Source organism: Lycorma delicatula, chromosome 1 (assembly GCF_047948215.1).
Source record: "Lycorma delicatula isolate Av1 chromosome 1, ASM4794821v1, whole genome shotgun sequence".
NCBI classification, from domain to species: Eukaryota; Metazoa; Arthropoda; class Insecta; order Hemiptera; family Fulgoridae; genus Lycorma; species Lycorma delicatula.
Window position 1 is genome coordinate 342,979,296 of NC_134455.1, and position 24,364 is coordinate 343,003,659.

The window sequence follows — 24,364 nt, forward strand, 5'->3', positions numbered from 1 at the left end:
CCATTAAACCTGATTGCTTCCACAATGCCTGTGACACCTCATGGAGGAACATTTTCAAAATTGAAGCATATGAATAAACCTAAACTACTAGTGATTTAAGTCACGTTTAATAAACTGGTTTTTTAGATCACTTAAGGCAGCAACCAACATTAGATGGAAATTCTGCAAGCTCTTGTCATTTATTACTAGCTAATAACCACAACAGTCTAAGCCACTTAAAAGGAAGAACTTGTTCAATATCTTTCATATTAATAATAATTTTTACTACCCAAACAGCCCTTCTTGTTTTCTAAAATCTATCATCTATTTTATTAATAGTTTACTGCAGTCTTGAGTTGTCAGATCTACATTAAAATGTAGTAAAATTATTATTATTAGTAAAGTTATTAAAACTAATTACAGGCCTATTTCAACTGTCCGTTTTTAAAAAAATTAAAAGCAGCGAGTAGTTAAAACAGCACTTTGTATTAGTGATGTAATAGTACACAATGCTACTTTATTGTACTGTAAGAGTCTCATAGTGTGTTCAAGACCTTTCTGAAAAGAAATAAAATGTTAAATAAAAAACAGTTTGTTTGGCTCTACTTTCAAAAATGTTATACCATAAATAATTATATATTTTACTTTACTAATCAGATTATAAACTAACTAAAAGAGAAGGGAAAAGGTTATTGTATTTGTGATTTATTTAAAGCGTTTAACATGATTATTATGAAATTTAAGCGTTTATTATGAAATTTTAGCAGGTAGAATTATATGCCAATCCAAGGTTCTTGTATTACATTCTCATCATCCACTGTTTCATGCTGTTGTAGTTGTTCTTTTTCTGTAAGTTTATTATTGTAATATACACATATTTTTATTTGTAATTATTTAGATGTAATCGATGAATTTCTCCATTCCTTTTTTACTCTGTCAATCAATCTCTTGGTTTCAACATACTACTTACACTACTTACATACTTTCTTACTAGCTGCATCCTCAATTTTCTGCTTCACATATCTTGGAACTTCTTTACTACTTTTACTCATTACATTTCTTTCTAGAAAAAATTTACTAACAATGATAATTATATGTGTATATATACAGAGTGTCTGGGCTAAAGGTATCCAAAAATAACAGCTTGTATTAAGAGAGCTAGTTAATGTAATTTCATATAATTTTTATTTTTTAATATATACAGCATACTATACATAATACTATATACATAATATATACAGCAAGTTGCATATAAGACATACAGCAACTTGTCAAATTTTAACATAGACAGTCAAGTTCAATGTATGCATCTTTTGTAACTCAGCAGACACCTAGGCGATAATCTATTTCCTGCCAGGTGTTTAGGAGCACCTGTGACATCTTTAGACTAACAGCTTCAACAATTCCCTATTTTAAATCATTCATATCTTGAACTTTTCTTTGGTACAAACAACTTTTAATAAATCCCCAAGCAAAAATGTCGTAGAGTAACATCTGGAGATCTAGGGGCTATGTAGAAGGAACTCTTGTCCAATCCAAAATCCAAAAAAAATGTTAAGGACCACAAAAACATCTCAATGGAAATATGGTGAAGTACAATCTTGTTGCAAACTGAAGCCTGCAGGAATCTAAGGAACAGCAAAGTTCTCAAGCACGTTCAGGTAAGTGTTGTGTCCTGTCACAGCGAAAAAAAAAACAGACTGATGATGCCATTTTTATGCAGTCCTAACCAGACATTGACTTTTGGTGTGCCCCTTTCAACTTTCCTTTCCTTTCCCTTTCCTTTCAACTTTCTGGCACGTATGAAAGGTTGCCTCATCACTAAATAACAATGTAACAAGATTTTTAGGATTGTTTTCGACACAGCGCATTAACGCATTAATTCCACTACAGCAAATTGATATAGGTGATGATCATTTGGTTTAATGTGATAAAGTTATAAGTAAATATTTAAAAGTATTTAAAAATGAAATTCATAAACACTATAATAATATATCATCCAACCATTCTAATAAAAATAATAAGTGAGAATTATGTCGCAGATCTGTCAGAAAATTAAAAAAATTGCTACAAAAGGATTTCGTAATAGCCCATCAAATTACAACAATCTGTATAGTGTTTTCTAAATTAAAACTGTCGATAGGAAAAATTCAACAAGTCAACGTAGTATACAGCATTCTGTGTAAAGACTTTAACACATTGTACATTGGTCAAACATTTCAATACATTAAAAAAAGAATAGAAGCCTATGGGCTTCTATTCCAGACTTCTTCTTCTAACCAAACACCACTTTTTGCAAGTAATTGTAAAATGCAATAAGCGGCAATTAATCCATCTTCATTCGCTGCATGTTGTTTCTTAAATGATACAATGATTGTTGAATGATTTTGAAATTTTGAATATATTTCCTGAAAATATTCAATGGGTTGTCCTTATCATTTGGATGATTTGTAGAAAGATGGTTTTGCAATAGACTTGGCTTCATTGCCTCATTGCATAGTGTTTTATGACACAATAAACACATTGGATGTTGTTTCAACAGATTCTATGAAACCCATCTTCAGATACTCTGGTAAATAGCCACAAACGTACTTCTTTTTTTGAGATATGGACTCACAATATTTTGTTTGAAACTGTAGGCAAGTACTCACTCTCATAAATATAACTGCATACTGACCAGATGCACGAGCTATTCTGGGAAGAGGATCTTTTGTTTCTGGTTGCACTGTAGTGCCATTTAGTTTCAGTTACATAAAGTGAACTAAACTTATGCACGGGCGATACAAATAGTACACTTTCTGACATTTTAATTGTCAAGGAGAATTTTATGAAAACCTAATGAAAATGTTTTTAAATAATGCTACAAAAATTTTTAAGTAAAATATGCTTTTTTATTATATTTAATTCTATCCAATCAAGAGGAATTACACGTGCGCGCATGCATGCACACACACACACACACACACACACACACACACATTTATATATATATATATATATATATATATATATATAAATATTAACTTATGTATATAAACCTTTCACATACAAAAATTCAGTCTGTGATCAATTTGTTGAATGCAAGGAACATGAGACCAGTCAGATTTACAACATTTATGGAGAAAAGGCAATGAATGATTTCATGGTATGGAGATGGGTGTGATTGATAATGGATACAATAAGATGCAGGATAATGAACAGAACAGGCGATCATCTTTGATTACCAATAATTTGGCGCATACAATTGATGACAAGATTAAAGAGAATAGAAGATTCTCTATTACATTACTTTCCATGCATTTTCAAGAAATTTCATGTTCTCTTCTGCATGACATTGTGTTTGAAACTGAATTATCAAAATTGTGTAAACATTGCATCCTAAGTTGCTTACAGAATATCATAAAATGAAACATTTGGAGAGCATTTGGATATTTTATTTGATACAGAGAACAAGGGCTTGGTTTCTTAAGCTGCATAATCACTGGATATAATGGCAACACACTTTGTCACCCAGAAAGTCAAAATGAAACCCAATGTTTTTCATTCAGAAGATCATGTGCACTGTTTTGGGACAAAAAAGGAGTTCTGCTTGTCAATTTCTTGCCTTGAGACTGCACAACCAATAATGTTATTTGTTGCAAAATGCTGAAAAAATTGTGTCATTGATCCAGAACAAGCAATGTGTCTTACTAACCGAGGACATTGTGTCGACTCATAACAATGCTCACCCACATGCCGCATAAACACATCTTCTCACAATCTTCAGCTGGAGTATTTCAACTCTCACAAAGCCCAAATCTTGAAAGTGATTATTGCCTGTTCCTGTGTTTTAAAACCTTTTTCGCTGGCTGACACTTTCTTGCTATCACGATGATGACAAGATCAAACAAGTTGTTAGTATACAATTTACAGTCCAGGCACAATCAATCTACAATAAAGAGAAACAACGTACTTATACCCCGCTATGATAAATTCCTCAACAATGGCAGGCACTGTGTAGACAAATAGTGAGATTTATGCTTAAGATCAATAAAAATTTTACACAAGTATGCTCTTTATCTTTTTTAATAACCTTCGGAACTCAATTTCTAAATTACCTCTCGTACATTTTTATGCATCAGAATATTATTTCACTTTTATCAAATGTATGCTTTGGTTGAGTATATTTTTAAATAAATACAAGAATGGATATTGTATAAAAACTAGTGATATCTGAACTAAAACTGTAAATGATATCCTTGCAGATCTTTTATCTATTTGCAATTTTCTCATCATTTGAAAGGTTTTGCATAATTATTTTGTGTAGATAATCAAATGAAGAGGTACCATCAATGAATGATTCTGGACAACATGTCTCCCTAGTAATAAAACAATATTAACACTTTTCAATAAAATATACATTACTGATAAAGGAATGAATGTGGAAATTATAGACATGAATATATTTTGTTTGTACTCTATTTAATTACAAAAAAGAATTATTATTATTATACATTAAAAATTCTCTGGAAACTTATTTTATCATTTACTTGTAAAAAAAGGAAATTACCATATGGGCATTTTGTTGTGAAAAGTAACTGATAAAAGAAAACAGAAAACAGATTTTTTATTGGTTTCAACAGCCATGACAGGAATTGAAATTAAGCTGATTATTATATTACATTGGATTTGACTTAAATTGTGTAATACTGTTTGGAATAAATTAATAAAATTAAATAAATAAGGATATTAAAAGTGATACATTTTAAGTGAGTCATTCAAATAACATCATCCTGAACCCCCCTCCCCTAGAGGAAGACACCTGCCTTGTGACAATCCTGATGCCCCCCCCCCCCTGCTGTTCCTAGCCCTGATAGGCTTACCAGAGGTTGTCTTTTAGAGCCTATAAACCTGATAATAAATCACAGTCATCAGTTTGGCCTCTGTCAGGATGCTACCAATGCAAATGCTTCGGCAGACATTTCCATTAGTGTATTCACACAACTTACTATCACCTTCACATGGTTTTCTTCCAACCACAACAATCTACTATAACGTACAACTTTCGACTATCAAATTAACTGATTCACAGAAGCGCAATCCCTCCAACTTCCTCTAACATCAAAGGTTTCACACAAAAGCTCTTCCCATATTTAACCAACCATTACACTATGCACTCAGATCATTTACATTCGATTGAGTCTTTAAATACCAAAAATACTATTCTCATATCAACCAAACATGTGTTGATCGCAATAATGACAATTTTGTCCTAAAATTCAATTTATTCAGGTTCTTTTGATTTACTCAAAAGATCTAGAAACAAATTCACAAATTTAATAAGCTTCTAATGAAAATATACTCAGTCACTCTCTACTCTGGTCTGCTTTCAGGAGCAAGGTCAATGCTTACAACCTCCCACACTACAGCTCTATTGCAGAGTTCCCCCACACACATCGTTCTAGCATCCCAACCCCGTAGGGGAAGACACCTGCCTTGTGACACTTCCAGTCGCCCCCTCCCCACCCCCGTTCATAGCCCTGATGTCTTATTCTAGCAGCAAATATCGCCATAAATAACTGGGGCTCGATGCCAAAGCACCTATCTTGGCCAAGTAAGCACAGGCGAGATCCTAGCCACCCAGGTTACTATTCTATTTATACATCCATAACAGCATCAGAACCCCTCCATATTCCTATTCTCCATAGGGCTAAGAATCTCCGGAAGCCAACAACTACGTTCCATTCCGTTTTGGTTTTCCAATTAATATAATAACATAATCACAAATTTGTTATTGGTAAAGAAAGAAAAAATAGTTAATAATAATAATATTGTACATATTTAAAGTAATCTTTTTTAAATTTACCTAAGCCAGCTTACTCTATTTATTATGATTTACATTTTGTAAATACTGATATGTATAAAAAAGTTCTTCAGTTTATTACTTTTTAACTAAATTTTTATAAGAAATAATAGATCATAAATTGAGAAGAAGAATTTATTTGTGAAGTTAATAAAAATTAGCTGAACAATCAAGTAAGAATACTTTTAATGCTAAAGTTTTAACATAATAATTGAATACCCTTTATGCAACCTATTATTTAACTACAGTAACCAGAATGTCCTTGCTAAAACTAAAAGGTGCTACTAGAGTTAAGGTATATGTGTAAGTCTTTTTTTCTTTTTTTTTAACCTCTGGAACCACTGCTAGGTACTGCTTAAGAGGATGAGATGAATGATTTGTAGTGTGTGTGAAAATGCCATGCCTGACAGGGATTCGAACCCGGGACCTCAGGATGAAAGATCGAGATGCTACCACTTGTGCCACAGAGGCCAGCATATGAATAAGTCCTAAAAAAACAGTACTGTTCAGTAAATATTGCACTCTAACTCAACTAACTTTTTAAATACAAAAAAGAATATTGGGGTTTTAAAGCTAATTAATGTCTTCTAACTTTTGATTTACAGTAATGAATCACAAACAAATGAAAGAGTAACGCTTACAGTTTTCCCTACAAATGCTCAATGTGAGTACCTTTGTCAAGTGACACATATCTTACAAATAAGAGTTCATCCCATATTTAAATTGGCATGATTTGAGTACTTGAAGCAACAGCTGCTTTAATCCTGTGCCTCAAATCGGGTAGATCAGCAGGTAGTGGAGGCACACACAGAAGATCCTTTACAAAACCCCAAAAGAAAAAAAATCAGATGGGGTCAAGTTGAATAACCTTAGAGGACACTGCAAACAAGCTATGTCATGTAAATGATGTCAACCGATCCAGCAATTAGAAAAATGTCCTTCAAACAATCCCACACAGAGTTATGCAACTGAGAAGGTGCACCATCTTGTTGCAAAGTAAGATATTCTGGTTCATTTTGGAGTTGAGGAGAGCCATAAGCCCAGTATTTCCAAATAAGCATCTCCGCTCACTTCACAGAAAAAGAATGCTCTATAAACTTGCCATCAGAAGACATTTAATTTTGTTAAGTTCATGGGGATTTTCACCCCCAGATATGGACATTATGAACATTAACTTTTGATAACAGACTGTCAACTATGATTGAATGTTGACTCATCACTAAACATAATGCAATAAAAAAAAGTCATTAACTACGATGAAATGTTACCTCATCATTAAACACAATACAGCCAAAAGTCGTCATTTTCATGCTGCAACATTTTGATTGTGAAGTCGGCACACACATCATAGTCAGTAGGCTTCAAAGCCTGTAACAGCAACAAACTGTATGGATGCATATTTAAGCATTTTTCTTAAAATAATCCACAGTGTCATCACTGGGCATTGCTAGTTCACAATGGGCCTTTCTAATAAATTTTTTAGGACTATGCAAGATAACTCCCCAACACGTGCAATATTTTCTTTAGACACTTTTGGTCTTCCCGTACTCTTCCCTTTACATAAAAATCCATTAGTTTCCAACTGATTATCCAATTAATGAATGTTACTGTCACTTGGAAGATCACAATGAAGCTTTCTATAAAACACATGATGAACTGTAACAAATTTATATTTAGCAAAATGTAGAAAGAATGTGGAAAGATGTATTAATACGTAGATTAATACATCTTTCCATTTGCTTTTCCCTTTTCCCTATTTTCTGTTTAATTCTAGCCTTAAATCAACACTGTACACCTCATTCAAAGATATTATAACATATTAAACACCATTTTTTTTTTTGTACAACTAATATTTTTTTACTGAAGCAAAATTAATAGTTATGTTCAGAACATAGCTTGCTCCAAGTTCAACTATAAAACCACAACCACCTGTACCTGACATTGTACAGTTAACATGTTAAATAATAGGAAGAATAAAAATTTCTTCAAAATAATAGTAAATGAACAGTATTACTTTTTTCATCATTTCAATGAACAGCATACAGAGAAACACATAATACACAAAAAATAATAGAAATATTTAAGACCAAACTGAATTATTTTAATATAATAATAAATATGTCAACTACTCTTTTAAAAATACACATACCTGGTATGAATTAAAATCAATAGCCCTGACAGGACCAGTATGACTATCCTTAGATACAATTAGGCTTTCTTCTCCTGCAAGAAGACGTGATGCACTATAAATCTGCAAATGACCACCATCACAACCTCCAACTATCACTCCATAAGGATTATCCCGATTAAATCCCCATCCTCCCCAAACTATCCGGTGGAACCTACAAAAACCACAATAAAAATTATTTTATACTTTCCAGTACAATAGAAGTTATTAGTTACTTTCAACATCAATCTCATCAAGGAATAGAAAACTTCTTTGTGAAGAAAATAAAGAAAAAAAATCATTTAAAAATAATAAGTGAGCAATGTAACGATTTTCTTTAGTTATAAAAAAATTATTGATATATATATATATATATATAATACTTAGTAGTTTACTAAGGGTTCACCAACTGGCTTCAACAGCCAATCTTCTAAAGCAAGTTTCACATTGTTTTTATTTTAATAAAAACAAGCAATCATGGAAAAATACAAAATAAATATATTGTTTTCTTTATCTTTTGATTTAAAAGTAGTATTAGACATAACTTTTTAACAGCTCATTTTAACATCAATCTTTTTAACATCAATGAAATGAAATAAAGAATCTAACATTAAATAAACTTTCCTAATTTAAGAAACTAAGACACAAGTTTTTAGAGTTGTCCATCGAAAATTGTTTTAAACTTCTGAACAGATATATTAGAACCTTATTCATCTGTTGGGATTTTGTGCCATTTTCTGCAAGGAAATTCTCAAATGTCTAGCCAAATCAAATCAAATTCTAAATTTATGCTAAAATCAAATATCAGTAGTAGCCAAACTTAAGATAGCACATTTGGTTAAATTTTTTCATAATTACATATGACACCTACATTTAAAACTACAGTATGTTTAAAATAAAACTATATAAATTATTGATTATAAATGTATCCTTAAAACAAAATTTATTATAAAAATGAAAAACACCGTCAAAATATGTAATTTTTTCATGGTGAATATGTAAAGCTACTTCATTCACAACTAAATGTTTAATCACTACTAAATAGAATGAAATACAAAAAGGAAAATCATTTTAATATGATATTCTAAGTACTTTTATGCAAAATTCAAGGAATTAGTTGGAAAGTTTAAGCTAGAAAAGTAATAAGGTCTGTTAAGAAAATAGCTGAACATATTTAGTTACATACCAATAGAGATATTTAGTGACATGCAGCTGACAGCATTGTGTTCTGCATAACCTCCTCTGTAACCACATGTTCTTGGATTGTTGATATCTTGTTTAATTTTCATTTGAGTGCAACGTGTTTAAGTATTTTTGTATGTGCGTTTTTTGATGATTGAACTTTTGTCTCTATGTTGTAGTCATAACCCAACTATTAATTAAAATTGTTTGATTATTTTCTAAACAGACTTGTATACTATTTTCCAGAGAATATTAGTTCACTTATTAACAGTCTTTTTACGTTATTTCTACACATTCTTTTCCTTATATTTATTAAAACATAGTAAAAAAAAAAAATAATAATAATACATACTCTTGGATTCCAAAGTGCTCTTGCTCAATACATCATATTCTTGGTATTTCTGTTACATTTATCAAGGTGCAAGTTTCTCATTTTTGTGTTTCTTGCATGTAAGGAGGCTAATATTTTTACACACGCAGAATTTTTTGTAGATAAATTTTAAATAAAAATACAACTAAATAATGTAAAAATAAACTGTTTTAAAAAATTAAAATTATCTTTAAAAATAATAAAAATTATCAAAAACTTAAACCATTAAGGATTATAAATTTTCATAGATTTTTTCACAATCTTCTACAACTGAAAATTTAAAGAAGTGCAAGAAAATATTAATTCTTGGCGATTGGTTTTTGTTAAAATTTTTAAACAAACACTTGCTTTAAAATGTAAAAATAAAACTTTTAAAAACTAAATCTGAAATCAAAAACCTGAAAATTATCAAACCTATGTTTAACCATGCACAAACAATAGAAAAGAAATCTTTTATCACTGTTAACATGGCCTCTGTCTTTCCATCAATGTTTTTGTCCCATTTTCATACCTAATGATTTTTATTACAGAAAGATAAAATTTACATTTTATGTAGTATAATAGTATTAATTTTTCATCATGTAAGACAATTTTTTGTATATTTTATGAAAAAATTCAACTGGTTCAAATTTTTTGTGTAATTTTGGCTGAAACTTTACTGTGAGAAATAGATTATAAACATACCTAACACTAGAAATAACAAGTAATAATTATGAACTAGTAATTGTTTAAATATATATTACAAAAAAGTAAAGTTCTATTTGAAGTTTTTTTTTACCTGAACTGACTAGGCAAAGAAGCTTTCAATTCCATATCCAGACCAGGCTCACCTAAATTCAGGCCATATATTTCTAACGCAGCTGAGGTACTAAATGATGCATCCAGCTGTTGGGCAGCTGTTCCAGCAGCTAACAACACTGGTTGTTGTTGCACCGGAGACCAAGCAATATTCACAGTCCGATCCAATTCCTTCACCTTCATCTTGCTGAAAATAAGAAAAAAATTTACTAAAAAATTACTTTTAAGGTTCTTTTTTTCATACATATCCTTTAACTCTAAAACATTTTCTAATATTATGCAATAAAATAAAAGTCCTTTTGGAAACAATAATTTTTTTTAATGAGCTACTCTACAGAAACAGTCTTCTATACTTAAATTTGTTCCTTTACCAATTAATTATTGCTTCCTTTCTGAAATTTATTTTTTCTTCTTCCAAATAATAATTTTCAGCATCTCTAATTAAAAATACCATAACTATACTAAATAATAATTAAGCATAATTCTGAAGTACACCTAATTAATGAATCCATTAGTGCAAAATAAATGGATTTAATTACAGATTCAGGAAACCTTTTTTTAACCAAAAACTCATTTTACATAAACACCCTTAATCAATAGCACAGTAGTTTACATTGGATGCCTCAGCTAACCATAACAACCTCAGTTAAATATTATCATCAACCACCATCCCAGTTATTCTGGGAATATTCTCAGTTTGACCTCCATCATTGGACAAATACTGTTGAATGTTCAAAAAACATTGACAGGTATAAGTCAAGTAATGTATTTTTAGCAACTAACTTTTTTGGTTTAAAATAGGAATAAGAACAGTTTTGCCGCTTCTTAAAACTAGTTTTTACCGTGACAGCACTTAAATAATCAACTACACATATCCTGTAATGATCTCATAGAACTTACAAGGGCTCTAATGAAATATAACTATCATTATTATTAAACCATTTGCAAACTAAAATTTTTACTAAATTCAATAGTTCCTCAAGCCATTATCAAACATACATTGCTTCAATATCTATTCCAAGAACAATGAAATTTAAAACGATGATAATTAGATAATTTATTATCCTTTGATCACATTAAATATTTATATTTCAATAAAGTCTTAAATACTAAATTTCAGTTTTTTTGGATAATTTCCTGTCTTAACTGAAAAATCAATAAATTTTTTAATTAAACAACAAATATTTTCACTTAATAATTTTAAGTCAGTCACTTGTACACCGTTAAAAGCTGAATTTTTTCGTCATGAAGTGTTAAAATATATGAAATTAAAATAGAATTTCTGTTGCAATGTTGTACATGGAAAGGTAAGGAAAATAAAAGTTCTTGTCAATTGAAGGCTCATTATATATAGAACCATAAATTCATTACTACAAGTATGCTTAATCGCATTATGTTTTTCTACAAAATATTAGTAAACAAATTTAACAAGCTACAAACATTTCTTTTTGATATACTTTGCTGGTGTATTTAAAATAGATAAGACTTTCAAACTCAACTCAATTTCCAAATTAGAGTCTTTACCTGACAACTCATCAAGCTTTTCCATGTTTTTTTAATGTCTGCTTATACAGAGAATTCTTTATAATCAAAAGAATTTCAACAGAAATAATCTTACTGACTGTTTCTAAATGTATTATAATCATTTCATAGAAATTTATTATTTAGTGATAACTTCCACTTTTAACAATATTCAAAATCACTCTCTAAAAAAATGATGGTGCATGGGTTTGTTTAAAGTATGTGCTCACATTTTTATTTTAGCTGCTACTGGCACAGAGGGGACCATGTGGTGTGCCAGGCATTTGGATAACTGTGCGCAGCCCACAAACGAATCATTCGTTCCAACAATTTATCTAAAATTATATTTGAGTATTGGGAATAAGAAAGGAAAAATTGGGGTTACAGATGTTAAAAAATTACAACTCATGAAACAGCTAAAAATGTTTAATATGTTAAAGCTTATCATTGTAAAAGTTTTTGTTGCTGTTAGTACACTAAATTCATGAATGTTATTTAGTTAGAGTTGGCAAAAACATTTAACAAAATCATGTGTAATAAAACATAAACCACTGACTTTTTCACAACAGGCCATAGGCTCACCTTTTCTCTAGTATTATTATTAATATTAATAATTATAATAAAAATGATAATAATATTTAACAAGCATGTTGATGTTGACTGAATACAACATTAATGAATTGAATACACAAAGTAAAAAACACACAAATTAACTTTTACAAATAAATATAAACTAAAACTGATGGATAAGCAATCATATTTAAATAAGTATACACTATAAATTAAATAGATATAATTAAATTACACATCATAAATATATATGTTTTTTAAGTTACATAGAACTGTAAAAAAGTTTTTAAAGAAATAGTTTGAATCTACTGTGTTACACAAAAGTTGGGCAAAATTTAAATAATGTTTAAACTGGTTTAAATGCAGTACTTATAAGCCTTTAACTTTGCATGATAGAAGTATTTTTATAATGTAATGTTATATTTTTATAAGTATTTCAATTAATAAAACATCTGAAATTTATTCGGTTTCGTTTTTATAATACACAGGAAAAAAAAATAAAAAATAAAAATAATTTGGAACCGAGATAAAAGTAAGTGAAACTGAATGTATTTTTTTATGCTGAATCTTAAAATAAAATCAGCTTTTCTTAATCACCCTCCAATTTTTAGTTATGACCCTTTAAATATTGAGAAACTTCTTAAATAATAGAATACAAAAATAATAACATTAATTACAATTAAGATTCTTACCTTTATTTTACAGACATTTATGTTTATCTTAATTTTTTTTCTTATTTTCCTTTTGTGTTTAGTGAAGTCCTCTCTATTATCCAACAGTAGTCACTCATCACAGATTCATCCCATATGCCTTGATAACGTTTCCATCTGCAATATATTTTGGTGGAACCTTTCTCCTTGTTCCACCACTGATGTCACACAAGTTTAAAGGGAGAAAGTCCAAATGAGAACGTAAAAAACGAATTTTCAAAAATATTCTACAGCCTAAATTTCTGTAGTTCACTAAGACTTCATTTATAAGCTGATCATGGTTTTCAGCTTTTTTATTTCCAAGAAAACCAGTAACGACATCTTTGAATGACTTGCATGCTTCTAGTTCTTCAGGATTCAGTTTGCTGTCAAATATATTTTCACAAATTAATTTTCTTATTTGTGACCCAATGAATATTTCCTCTTTTAATTTGGCTTCACTAAATTGTGAAAAAAACCTCAGCTAAGTATTTAAAGCTGTTTCCATCTTAATCTAATTCTTTAACAAAATTCTTCATTGGGCCTAGTTTTGTGTAGAGGTGGTAAAATAATACGATCTGCTTCGACAAGGGGAATATAGTGACAACATTTTCCTTTCCTGGGGTAAACCGATTTCTTTTTGGCCAGTCTTTAACTGTGTAGTGTTTATCTGTAGCCCAACTATCCCACAAACACAAGAAATAGATATATTTTGTAAAGCCACTCTGGAGACTGAGAAAAGCCCTACCACTTTCAGGTCAGTGATGATTTGCTGTGAATGTTCATCATACTGAATAACTTTTTAAATTTTTGACATAGTTTCATATGTTTTTTCATTTCTGCAGCATGTGCTACTGTTATAGAAGAAAACATATTCAAGTTATGCAACAACACTGCCTTTAAGATTCTTTTTGATCAGTGTTTATAAATAAACACCAATCATGAATAACATATTCAATGTCCAGTTCAGACATTTGCCCCCTAATATGACAGGAACAAATAAAATCATCTCTTCTACAGTATTTCAGTAAATTTTAGTATCCTTGTTTAATAAATTCTTTAAGAATGTGAACCTAGGAGTTCTGCATGTTGTTTTCACAAATAAAAGTCACAAATTAGATCCCTCAGTTCTGCTTGTATGATGAGGTGAGGTTCAGTATTTGATTCTTCTGGAATGTAATTAATAGCTACTGAGTTGAGGATTCATCGGTTGGGCCTTCTAGGGAATCACAGATTTCTTTCTAAGAAGTTGAAGCAATCTGAATCAACACCAGGAAGTACTGGTCTCACAGCAGAACGAACATTTGGGTATGCGACACTGCTTTTATTGTTTGAATTGAAACCAGTTACATTTGTTAAGCAGAAATAGCAGTCATCATAATGGTTAGTAGGTTCTCGCCAGATCATAGGTTCACCAAAAGGTAAATGTTCTTTTTTTGCTTTTAACCACTGGGTTAATTTAATACAGCACTTGGTGCATGCTTTATGTGGAACCCAGGATTTATCTTGGTCTCTCAAGCGACAGTCAAAGTAATGTTTGCAAGCAGTTTTCAGGAGATTCAATAATGGTTTTTGTAGCCTTTTCAGGGTGAATTCTCCGCAAACATAACAAAAAATATTTGGAGAATTTTTACAAGCCTGATTTTTATTCATTGTAAAATTCAAAATCTTCTAATGAATGAAAATAAACTGAAATATTACAAAAATACTTAATTATAAAAATAATTAAGTTTTAATTTTTATAAATACTTAATTACTTAAAATACTTCATAACAGAGTGCAATAAAACACAGTGCAAAACACACACACAACTTAACAAATCTTGATGTTCAATAAAATAATACCAAAAGTTGTTCTGTCATAAAAATTTTTCATTAAATTTATGGCATCGCTTGTGAAGCAATCTTTATAGTGTGTGTATAAACCACTACAACTAAAGAACACAGCAAGTCATACAAAGAACTGAACTCATACTGAAAAAAAATTTCAACATGCCCATTACTTGTCTCACTAACATGTCTATACATGTCTCACTTGACATGAAATGACATCATTTGTCTGTATCAAATTTACATCTACAACATGCATCACAATATACATCTGATGTGAATAAGTAAACATACAGACATACTAACTGATTTGTATTGTTTGTTCCACAAATTATAGAACAAATAAATTTATGGGGTTGTAACTTAAGAATGTTACATGATGGGTTGTTTTGGAATATATATTCAAATTCAGCATATAAAATACTACATAGAACACTTACTCCCTTTTCAGTTCCAAATTTTATGTTGCCCACCAATGCTACAAATAGATTAAGAATAATATCAGTCTTTAAGCCTATTCTATTTGACATATATAAACACCACTTATATTGTAAAACACGATACTAACTTAACAAGTAATTTGAATTGGTGTGTAACAGTGTTTTGAATAATATGTATATCATTTGGATACTGTTTACAATTTAATCCATGCAATGGAAATAAATATCTATCACACCATGCTTTACACAAAACAGTTTTGAAAAAAACATCTATGAATAGTCCACATGTTCAGCAAAAATATAAAAAGTAATTTATCCTGTATGTACCTATTTAAAGAAACTTGGATTAAATAATTCTAATTCATAATGAAATATTTGTTTCAGTTCAAGAAGTGCTGACAAAAACAGTTCAAGTAAAGCTTCAATTTACTGCACAACGAACATACAGTGTGTCATGAAGTTCTTCTGGGACTTTCATAACCTATTCTACTCATGAAAATAATGGGTAAAGCTCATATAAACATGTTGTTTTATTTGTTATAGTTATGGCTAGTGAAAGATTTTGCATGGATTTGGAAAATGTGGGGTAATTTTACTATATTACACAGGGCAGTAAAAACAAAGTTATAAAAATTTTATTTTAAAATACTATAAAATCATATAATTTGTATATCAACTCTTGTTTAATGAATAAAAAATTCACTATTAACTTTAATGTAATGCACAATGAAGATCAGTCCATTTTCATTAGAATTTATTTAATTATTAATATTTCTTAAACTTAATTAATTACCTTCTAACTTTGATATAAATTACAAATAAAATGTTTGTATTAATATATATTATTTAACAAATAAGATACACAAAGGCATAATCATGAAAATATTATAGAATAATAGCACAATTTTATGCTAAATTAACAAATATTTTTATAAATAATTACAGTCATAATCTATAAAACACACATACTTTTACACTTGCATTCCATACACATTAGAGTATGAAATATAGTACATGTAATAATACAGTTACTTCACTATTTTTATATATTTAACACTTGATAAATCTTGATTTGGTATTTCCAAAACTTATTTAAGCAGAACAAACAGAATACCACTTAATTAATATCTGTATCAGTATCGCACATATTATATCAAGATCCTAACCTTAATCTTTTATAATGTGTAGTTATTTTGTTCTGTTTAAATATGTAATTTTTTTAAGATAAGTTGTAAAAAGGTTGAAGTTTAAAGATTAATTTTCTTCTATAAAATAAAATAATTAAATACCTACAATGTTAAAAATTAATACCAAGCTTCATAAAAAGGAAAGCTCCTGTTGTGATTATATAAATACAATGAGAAAGTATAAATTCAAAACTAACTCTGCTTACAGTATATAATTATAAATCACAATAAGAGTTTGTTTAATTTTTAAAAGATTCAGCCTCTTTATACAAAAAGTATTATAATACGATATCAATCAATGAAATTTCTTATGCCATGTAAGTTAATTCTCCAGATTTCTCAAGCAGTACAAACATTAAAGTTTCTAATGTTTCAAACCATCATGTTTTAAGCAGATTGTATCATTTTGTCTATATCTCTTTATATCCACATACTGCACTATTTAAATACTAAGAAACTGTTTAAACCTGCAAATGTGTTTCACATGTAGACATCAGCACTTCAAATAGTGAAAACAAATATAAATTTTTCAATGAATTTAAAGATGAAAAGTCAAAAGAAATATGAACTATTATCAAGGTTTCAAAAAAACATACATACAGATGGGCTTTTTGAGCACAAATAAACTACCTAAACAAGAATAGTATTAGGCAATTACTTTTACAAGTGTAATTTTTATAACAAATTTTTATATTCTATCAAAGTAATATAATTACTAACTAACAACTACACTACTAACTAACAACTGAATTGTGCAAGGACCAATGAATTAAGACTACTTCAGTTCATTCACCTCTAAATGTAACAAATGGAATACTGCTGCTTTTAATCACAAAATTTAAAATCACATAGTGCACCCAGTTCATAATTCAGTATGTATTATGAAATTTGTTGTGTAATTTGTGAACAAAAAAAATCCTATGTAGATAAAATACGAAAAGGAATTGATTTGGTTTTATAATATTTCTATCATAAATGATGAAAAGTCATCATTTTGGTAAAAACTAATAACACAATTTATCCCCATAAAATATGGAGCAATTTTTGTCTAAAATATTTTAAAATTTTCATTATTATTTTACAATTATTGTTCTCTTACTTTTGGCATAATTAAAGTGGACTAAGAAATCTAACACAGAATACTATAAAGGAGTCTGCCATGTTCTGATTGTTAATTCAGCTAACATCCTACAGCTAACACCAGCAAAGCATTTGATTTCAAAATCTGTCTGTAAACTGATCATCAGATCACTAACACAAAAACTGCGTTAAATCTCCTTTCTTTAAATATTGACTAACATTCAGAAAAGACCATTTTTAGAAGGACAAATGATTAAGGCAGAATATAAATAGTTACATAAAAAATATTGAATAATAAATAAGGCAAAGACAAAAAACATGAACTTTAAACAAAACTGATCATTCACTGAATAAATAAATCATTCATTCTGAATTTAGTAATGGCTCAATGTAGTATTATGTAAAAAAAAACAAAAAAAACAAGGTATTAATCCTGAAAAAACTTTCTTATGATGTAATTTGCCATATTCATTTCATATCCACATGAATAAATAAATATGAAGTTCCAAATTTTGTACTGGAATATGATATGCAAAGTTTAGCATATGTGAAAACATTAATCCAGACTGGAATTCAAATTTGGATCAATCCATTACACCAATTCATCAGAAACATAATTAAAATGTTGCAGGTAAAAATCTATTTATATCCTATTTTTTGTTACAGAATCTTACTACATCTAGAGAGTTGAAAACAGGGGTTAGTTTATTTTTAGAACTTATTTTGGCAGATACTTGTACAAATGTGTCGGTCTTTACAGTTTTTCTCATTTTTAAAATTATTGTAAGAGAATTTTCCTGATAACTCTACAGTTATCTAGTTGTCACCCAACTAAACTGGAAATAGTTATTCAACAAATAAAGCTTTCTAAACGAACATAATTTGGAAAATTAAAATGAACTGGAATCAAGAGTGAACCTTAAAAAAATATTTAAGAAATTGCAAGACAATAATATTATTATGAATAAAATGAAAATAAACAGAAATAAAAACTGAGACTAGTAGAGAACAGAAGGTAAAGGTGTCTTAATATAATTTAACACTTGTTAAAACATTCCAAATAGGAAGAAGTAAAATATAACTTCATAAAACAAATAATGCTATACACTATGTAGTAATTACACAAGAAAACACATTTTTCCTGAATAATTCCGTAGGAAGAAACATGAAAGCAAAAATGAAAACTTAATAAAGAAATTCATAAATAATCCATAAAATACACTTAATTCAATAATATGGTCAGTACTCAACCTACATGATATAACACTATTACCTATCATGCAAATTCCTTTAAATCCAAAATTGAAAATGAGATTCTAACGAAAAAAAATTTCAATTTTTAAATTAAAAAAAAGCCAAAGTAATTCATCAATTAAAGATTTCTTTAGTACTGAGTCAAAGTCCAATGAACTCACAAATTCTTTTAATATGGTAAACTCCTTGTTTATAAGCTATACAAACAGAATTCACAATGATCTAACTCTGGTATGTACAGGATAATCAGTCTGTTAATTTCTTTATTTATCAGTTAGTTTGTATCTTAAGCAGACATTTAGAATTTTAGTATGGGATCAAATGCAACTAAATCTTAGGAGAATGGCTTTATGAGTTTCGTAAAATAAAATTTATTTAGTTCCATTGTCAACTACAACATCATACATTAGATTCAGTAGAACTCAGCTCATTCCAATTCATATCATTGATGCAGGGAAAAAACCAACTGACATCAAATGACTAAATAACGTAATGCCTATCATATCCTAGATTGGTACTGTTTATGAGTGGTTAGGTAGATAGTTTTTTTTTTATTGTAAAAGGTCTTTATTTACCTTTTTTAAGATTCTAAGGTACTATTGAGGGTTCTAAATAAAAGGATATACAAAAAATTGGATGGCACTATTGAGGAAGAACAGTATTAGTTTAGAAGAGGTGTTAGAACAAGGGATGCTATAGGGCTGCTAAGAGTAATAGGTGAGATACATGGAAAGGAGGCAGAGAGAGTACGTTGCATTTTTTGACCTAGAAATGGCATTTGACAGAGTTAGGTGGGATAAATTACTGCTAATTTTGGAAAAGAAGAAAGATGACTGGAAAGAGAGGCACCTAATAAAAAAGCTGTACTATAATCAGAGAATAAAAGTGAGGGTATGAGACGAAAGACAAAGAATAGGAGGATTGGAAGGTAAGTGAGGCATGAGGCAAGGGTGCTGCATGTCACCAACACTGTTTAGAATATATCTGGAAGAAGTAATTACATGGCGCCTGAATGGGAAAGGAGGAATAAACATCAGGGGAAGAAGAGTAGAACATATATGTTTTGCTGATAACATGGTTGTACTGATGGAAAGCCCAAGTAAACTAAATGAAATGCTTGATGACTTAAATGAAGCTTGTTAAAGTCAGGGAATATGCATCAACAAAAAGACAAAATATATGTTAATATATGCTAACTGGAAAAGAGGAGAGGATTGAGATTAGATAAGAAATCAAATTTTAGAGCATGTGAAGAGATTTCAGTAGTTAGACTGCTTTATAACTGATGATCTGACTTGTACAGTAGAAATTAAAACAAAAATATCAAGAAGTAAGCAGACATTTAATAAGAAGAGAAGAATGCTGTGTGGAAAGTTAAAATTAGTGTTAAGGAAGAAATTAATGAAATGTTTTACTTGGAATTGATGCTCTATGGAGTTGAAATATGGACGATGAGAAAGGCAGACAGAAAACGAATTGAGACTTTTGAGATGTTGGTGTAGGTGACAGAATGATAAATGTCAGGTGGCAAGAACATATAACAAATGAAGAATATTAAGGAGAATTGGAGAGAACAAAAAACACTAAATGTAATTGAATATAGAAAAAGGAACTGGCTTAGCCGTTTTATGAGAAGAAGGTGATTATTAATAGATGTGATAGAAGGCTTGGAGAATGTAAGGAAAGGAAGAGAAAGGAAACGATTTCAAATGATGGATGGGATTATGGAAAAGGGAAAATAAGCTTAAAAAATGAAGTCAGCAAAGGATAGAACAAGGTGGAGAGCAGCAGCAATGACAGGACCTGCCCTAATGATAGAACACTAAGAATGAATGAATTTTTCTTTATTCTTGTTATGTGTAATGAATAATTTTGTCCTCCTAGACTGAATTTATTTTCTGAAATTTGTTTGGTTTTTTCTTTTAAAATGAAGATTTGCTTCTTATCATTTCATCAATTGCACCTTCCTCATTAAATAGGTATGTAGCATGTCTGGATAATACACATATATTTTCAACTGAAGAAAACATAAATATATATGAAATAAGTAAATTTAAATCCCTTCATTCCAATAAAGTAAAAAATTAAAGACAGCAACAGAATATAATTAATGAAAAGGTAAAATAATTAATGAAAATGTAAAATTTGAAAATGACGGAATTAGGGAAATAATATATTTAATTTAAAATTTAGATTTAAATAAATATAATCAAATTATGGAACCAAAAACAATAGTTCCACTATATGCCACAGATAGTAAAAGCAGCAGAGTAGTATATGTTTTTATCATTGAAATTACATTGAACATACCATTTTTATTTTTACCATTTATATTTTTAATCTAAATTTTCATATAGAAATTCTGATGAAGAGATCTATGTGAAAAAATGTAAATGTAGAGGTAACAAAACCTAGAAAATGGAAAAATATTCTTTTATAAATAATTTATTCCCTTGCTAACATGCCATTTTTAACAAGGCTTTTTTTTAACTAGAAAAGGATTTTTAGGAATTGTCAGAGACTCCAACAACTGCCAGAAATAAAATTACCTTTTTCAATAGACTTTCCAGAAAGTAATCAAACCTAATAAAATCAGAAAACATTTTATCAAAGAATTTTATACTTATATGATTGCAAAAAGTGGTTTATATATATATATGGTAATAAGTTACCCTATTGTTACAATATACTTTATTTTTCCTGTTTAGCCTCCAGGAATTACCATTCAGGTATTACTTCAGAGGATGAATGAGGATGATATGTATGAGTGTAAATGAAGTGTAGTCTTGTACAGTCTCAGTTTGACCAATCCTGAGATGTGTGGTTAACTGAAACCCTACCACCAAATAACACTAGTATTCACGATCTAGTATTCAAATCTGCATAAAAGTAACTGCTTTACTAGTATTTGAACACTGAAACTCTCGACTTCCAAATCAGATGATTTGGGAAGATGCATTCACCACTAGATCAACCCGGTGGAACGTTACAATACACAGTAAATAAAATCATTTCCCATGTTTTTAAAACAAGCTAATTTATGCCATTTGACTAACATGTAACTCTATATTTTGGCAAATTTATGGAACAACAGAACTTTACAATTTTATTAGCTTACAGTACGCACACATGACCATATCTACTCTTCTAACTATCCTAACCTGTCAACAAAATATTAGAATTTTATCTTTTTTAATTTGGACAAAAGTAAAGCAATGAGATAAAAGATTCTACACTGAATAAACAAAAAGGTACTTATGTATTAGCCCGTCGACCAATAAAGTGAAAACTTTTGGGCTATTGTTAATATCACCCAATATTAACAAGGATAATGTCGAGGTTAGCGAGCAAAGCAGACTGTAAAAAATGTTAATGTACTCTTACTCTTAATAAATTTCATAGGTTAAGTTTGGTTAATTTTTACCTGTAATTATAAGCAGCAAACCTTTGGGTCATTAAATAATATCACTCGAGATAGCTATTATATTCCCATTTTTATTTACATTTATTTATTTTATAAATACAATTTAACCAAACTTAACCAACACCTGCTTCGCTCACTAAGCTTCACTAATCAACACAGTAATATTTTGAATATTTAAGTAATAAATTCAGTAATTATTGCAACTATTTATTATTTAAATAATCAAAACATTACTGTTAATTAGTCGAGGTTAGCAAGCAAGACGAGCATAGGTTAAGTTTGGTTAATTTTATCTATAAGCAATAATGCTCATATTTTTAATGTATAAAATATTTTAATGATCCTGTAACTTCAAAGTATTTTCAAAGTTACAAGATCATTATGGTTATGGTCGACGAGCTAATACATAAGTACCAACAAAAATTAATTTTTATTTTAAAGGAAGAAAACAACAGTATGATATAAAATAATAACTGTATTTTTTCATTATTAGTAAAAAGGCTGACTGCTTATACCTCATATAAATGAATTAAGATAATAATGTAATCTGATTTGATGATCTAATTTTTTTCCATGATATATTACTTTATTTTGAAAATGTTAACGTACTCTTATTCTTAATAAAATTCGCCTGGGCATAGTACATATACTATCATCTGAGTGAGAATCCACCTTAACAGCTGTAAATAATACAGCAATAACAATAAATACAAATCTATCTGATTACTTTCCTTGCTTGAGTAAGTAGTTTTCTGATTACTTGAAAACTTGAATCAAATATTTAGTTATTAGCTGCAATTATGGAAAAAATGCACATTGAAAAACTATTTTTCACAAAAGACATAACGATTACTGCAGACATAACGATTCAAAACTGTTTATGAGATACAATTATAGCATCTTAGCATTGTGAATCCAAGAATGCTGTACTACTTGGCTAGATATAGATCATACAATATTCAAAACTGCACAGTTTAATATAGAGGTTTAAGATGGCCAGACATCAGAGATATGAAATAATGATTTCAAAGCCCAGATGGTAATCAGATGCACAATGTTTAAATTTTTCAAGAAAAATAGGTGAAACTAAATTACTAATGGCAAATGTGCAAAACTTTTTGTTATAAGTAGTTAATCTAAAATTCCTTGTTACATTCAGTTTTATCCAATATGCTGAATAGTCGCAATTAAAAATAACAGCAGTGAGCAAAAATCCTTCCATGTCAATGTTCACTGCACTAATTTGGCAATAAATATAAATTAAAACGTGTTCATTAAAGTAACGAAACATAAATATGTCACAAGTATAATTAAATGTAGTAACACAAAACTTTTCGCTGCGAAACTTTAATGCGAAAAGGTTAGAAATCTACAAAGCACCGGTCTTCTCGTCTAAATTTTACATAATTAATCTGAAGATAATAAAATTAATTTGAAATTATTATTAAAAAAAATAATAAAGCTCTCCTATTCAGAGAATATTTAATAATTAGTTTCTTTTCAAATTTTCAACAATTTCACAATAATCAGAAAATATCAAAACAAATACCAGACAGACAATCTTCGATAGTATATTTTTACCAAACTTTCTAATCGATCTGGAAAATTCAAGTAAACATATACAAAAACATGTTTAAAGGAACTGAAAATTTTACCTGAATTAATCCTAGAGATTAATGGTAAATAAAATTCATAAACTCACAAACAACTACAAACATCCAATGTTCCAACGTGGCGGCTGCAGCATTACTATTTCTGTTAATGACATTATCAGCTGATTTTGTCATACGGAGCGCTTGGATCATTTGAACTGTTAGTTTACTGATTTGAAATTACAGTATTTTCAATATGCTATGATAACTGTACTGAATAAAAATAACTTTCATCCTAAAAATATAAAATCACGTTAAAAGTAACGTATTTAAATTAAATTTCTACATAAACTTTGAAGTCAGATAAATTAGGATTTTTATGTCTACAAATATCCCACTTTTATTTTTTGTATCTTTATGCAAGGCCATCTCTGCTTTAT

At 29.3% G+C, this 24,364-nt stretch overlaps 1 protein-coding gene across 5 annotated transcripts in view; it reads right to left on the reverse strand.

Annotated features, from left to right (window-relative positions):
• The window catches only part of Sec31 (COPII coat complex component secretory 31), a 147,517-nt gene extending 123,378 nt beyond the window's left edge, over positions 1-24,139 (reverse strand). For 4 of the 5 annotated variants that reach the window (XM_075382321.1, XM_075382320.1, XM_075382319.1 and 1 more), the window contains exons 1-3: positions 23,988-24,090; positions 10,319-10,525; positions 7,971-8,163 (exon numbers count right to left, since the gene is read on the reverse strand). In XM_075382321.1, coding sequence (XP_075238436.1) covers positions 7,971-8,163; positions 10,319-10,521 — 396 coding nt within the window. In that variant the 5' untranslated portion in view covers positions 10,522-10,525; positions 23,988-24,090. Of the gene's footprint in view, positions 1-7,970; positions 8,164-10,318; positions 10,526-23,987 lie in introns of all 5 variants that reach the window. The other variant, XM_075382318.1, reaches the window with a different exon arrangement.
• Positions 24,140-24,364: the final 225 nt, after the last annotated feature.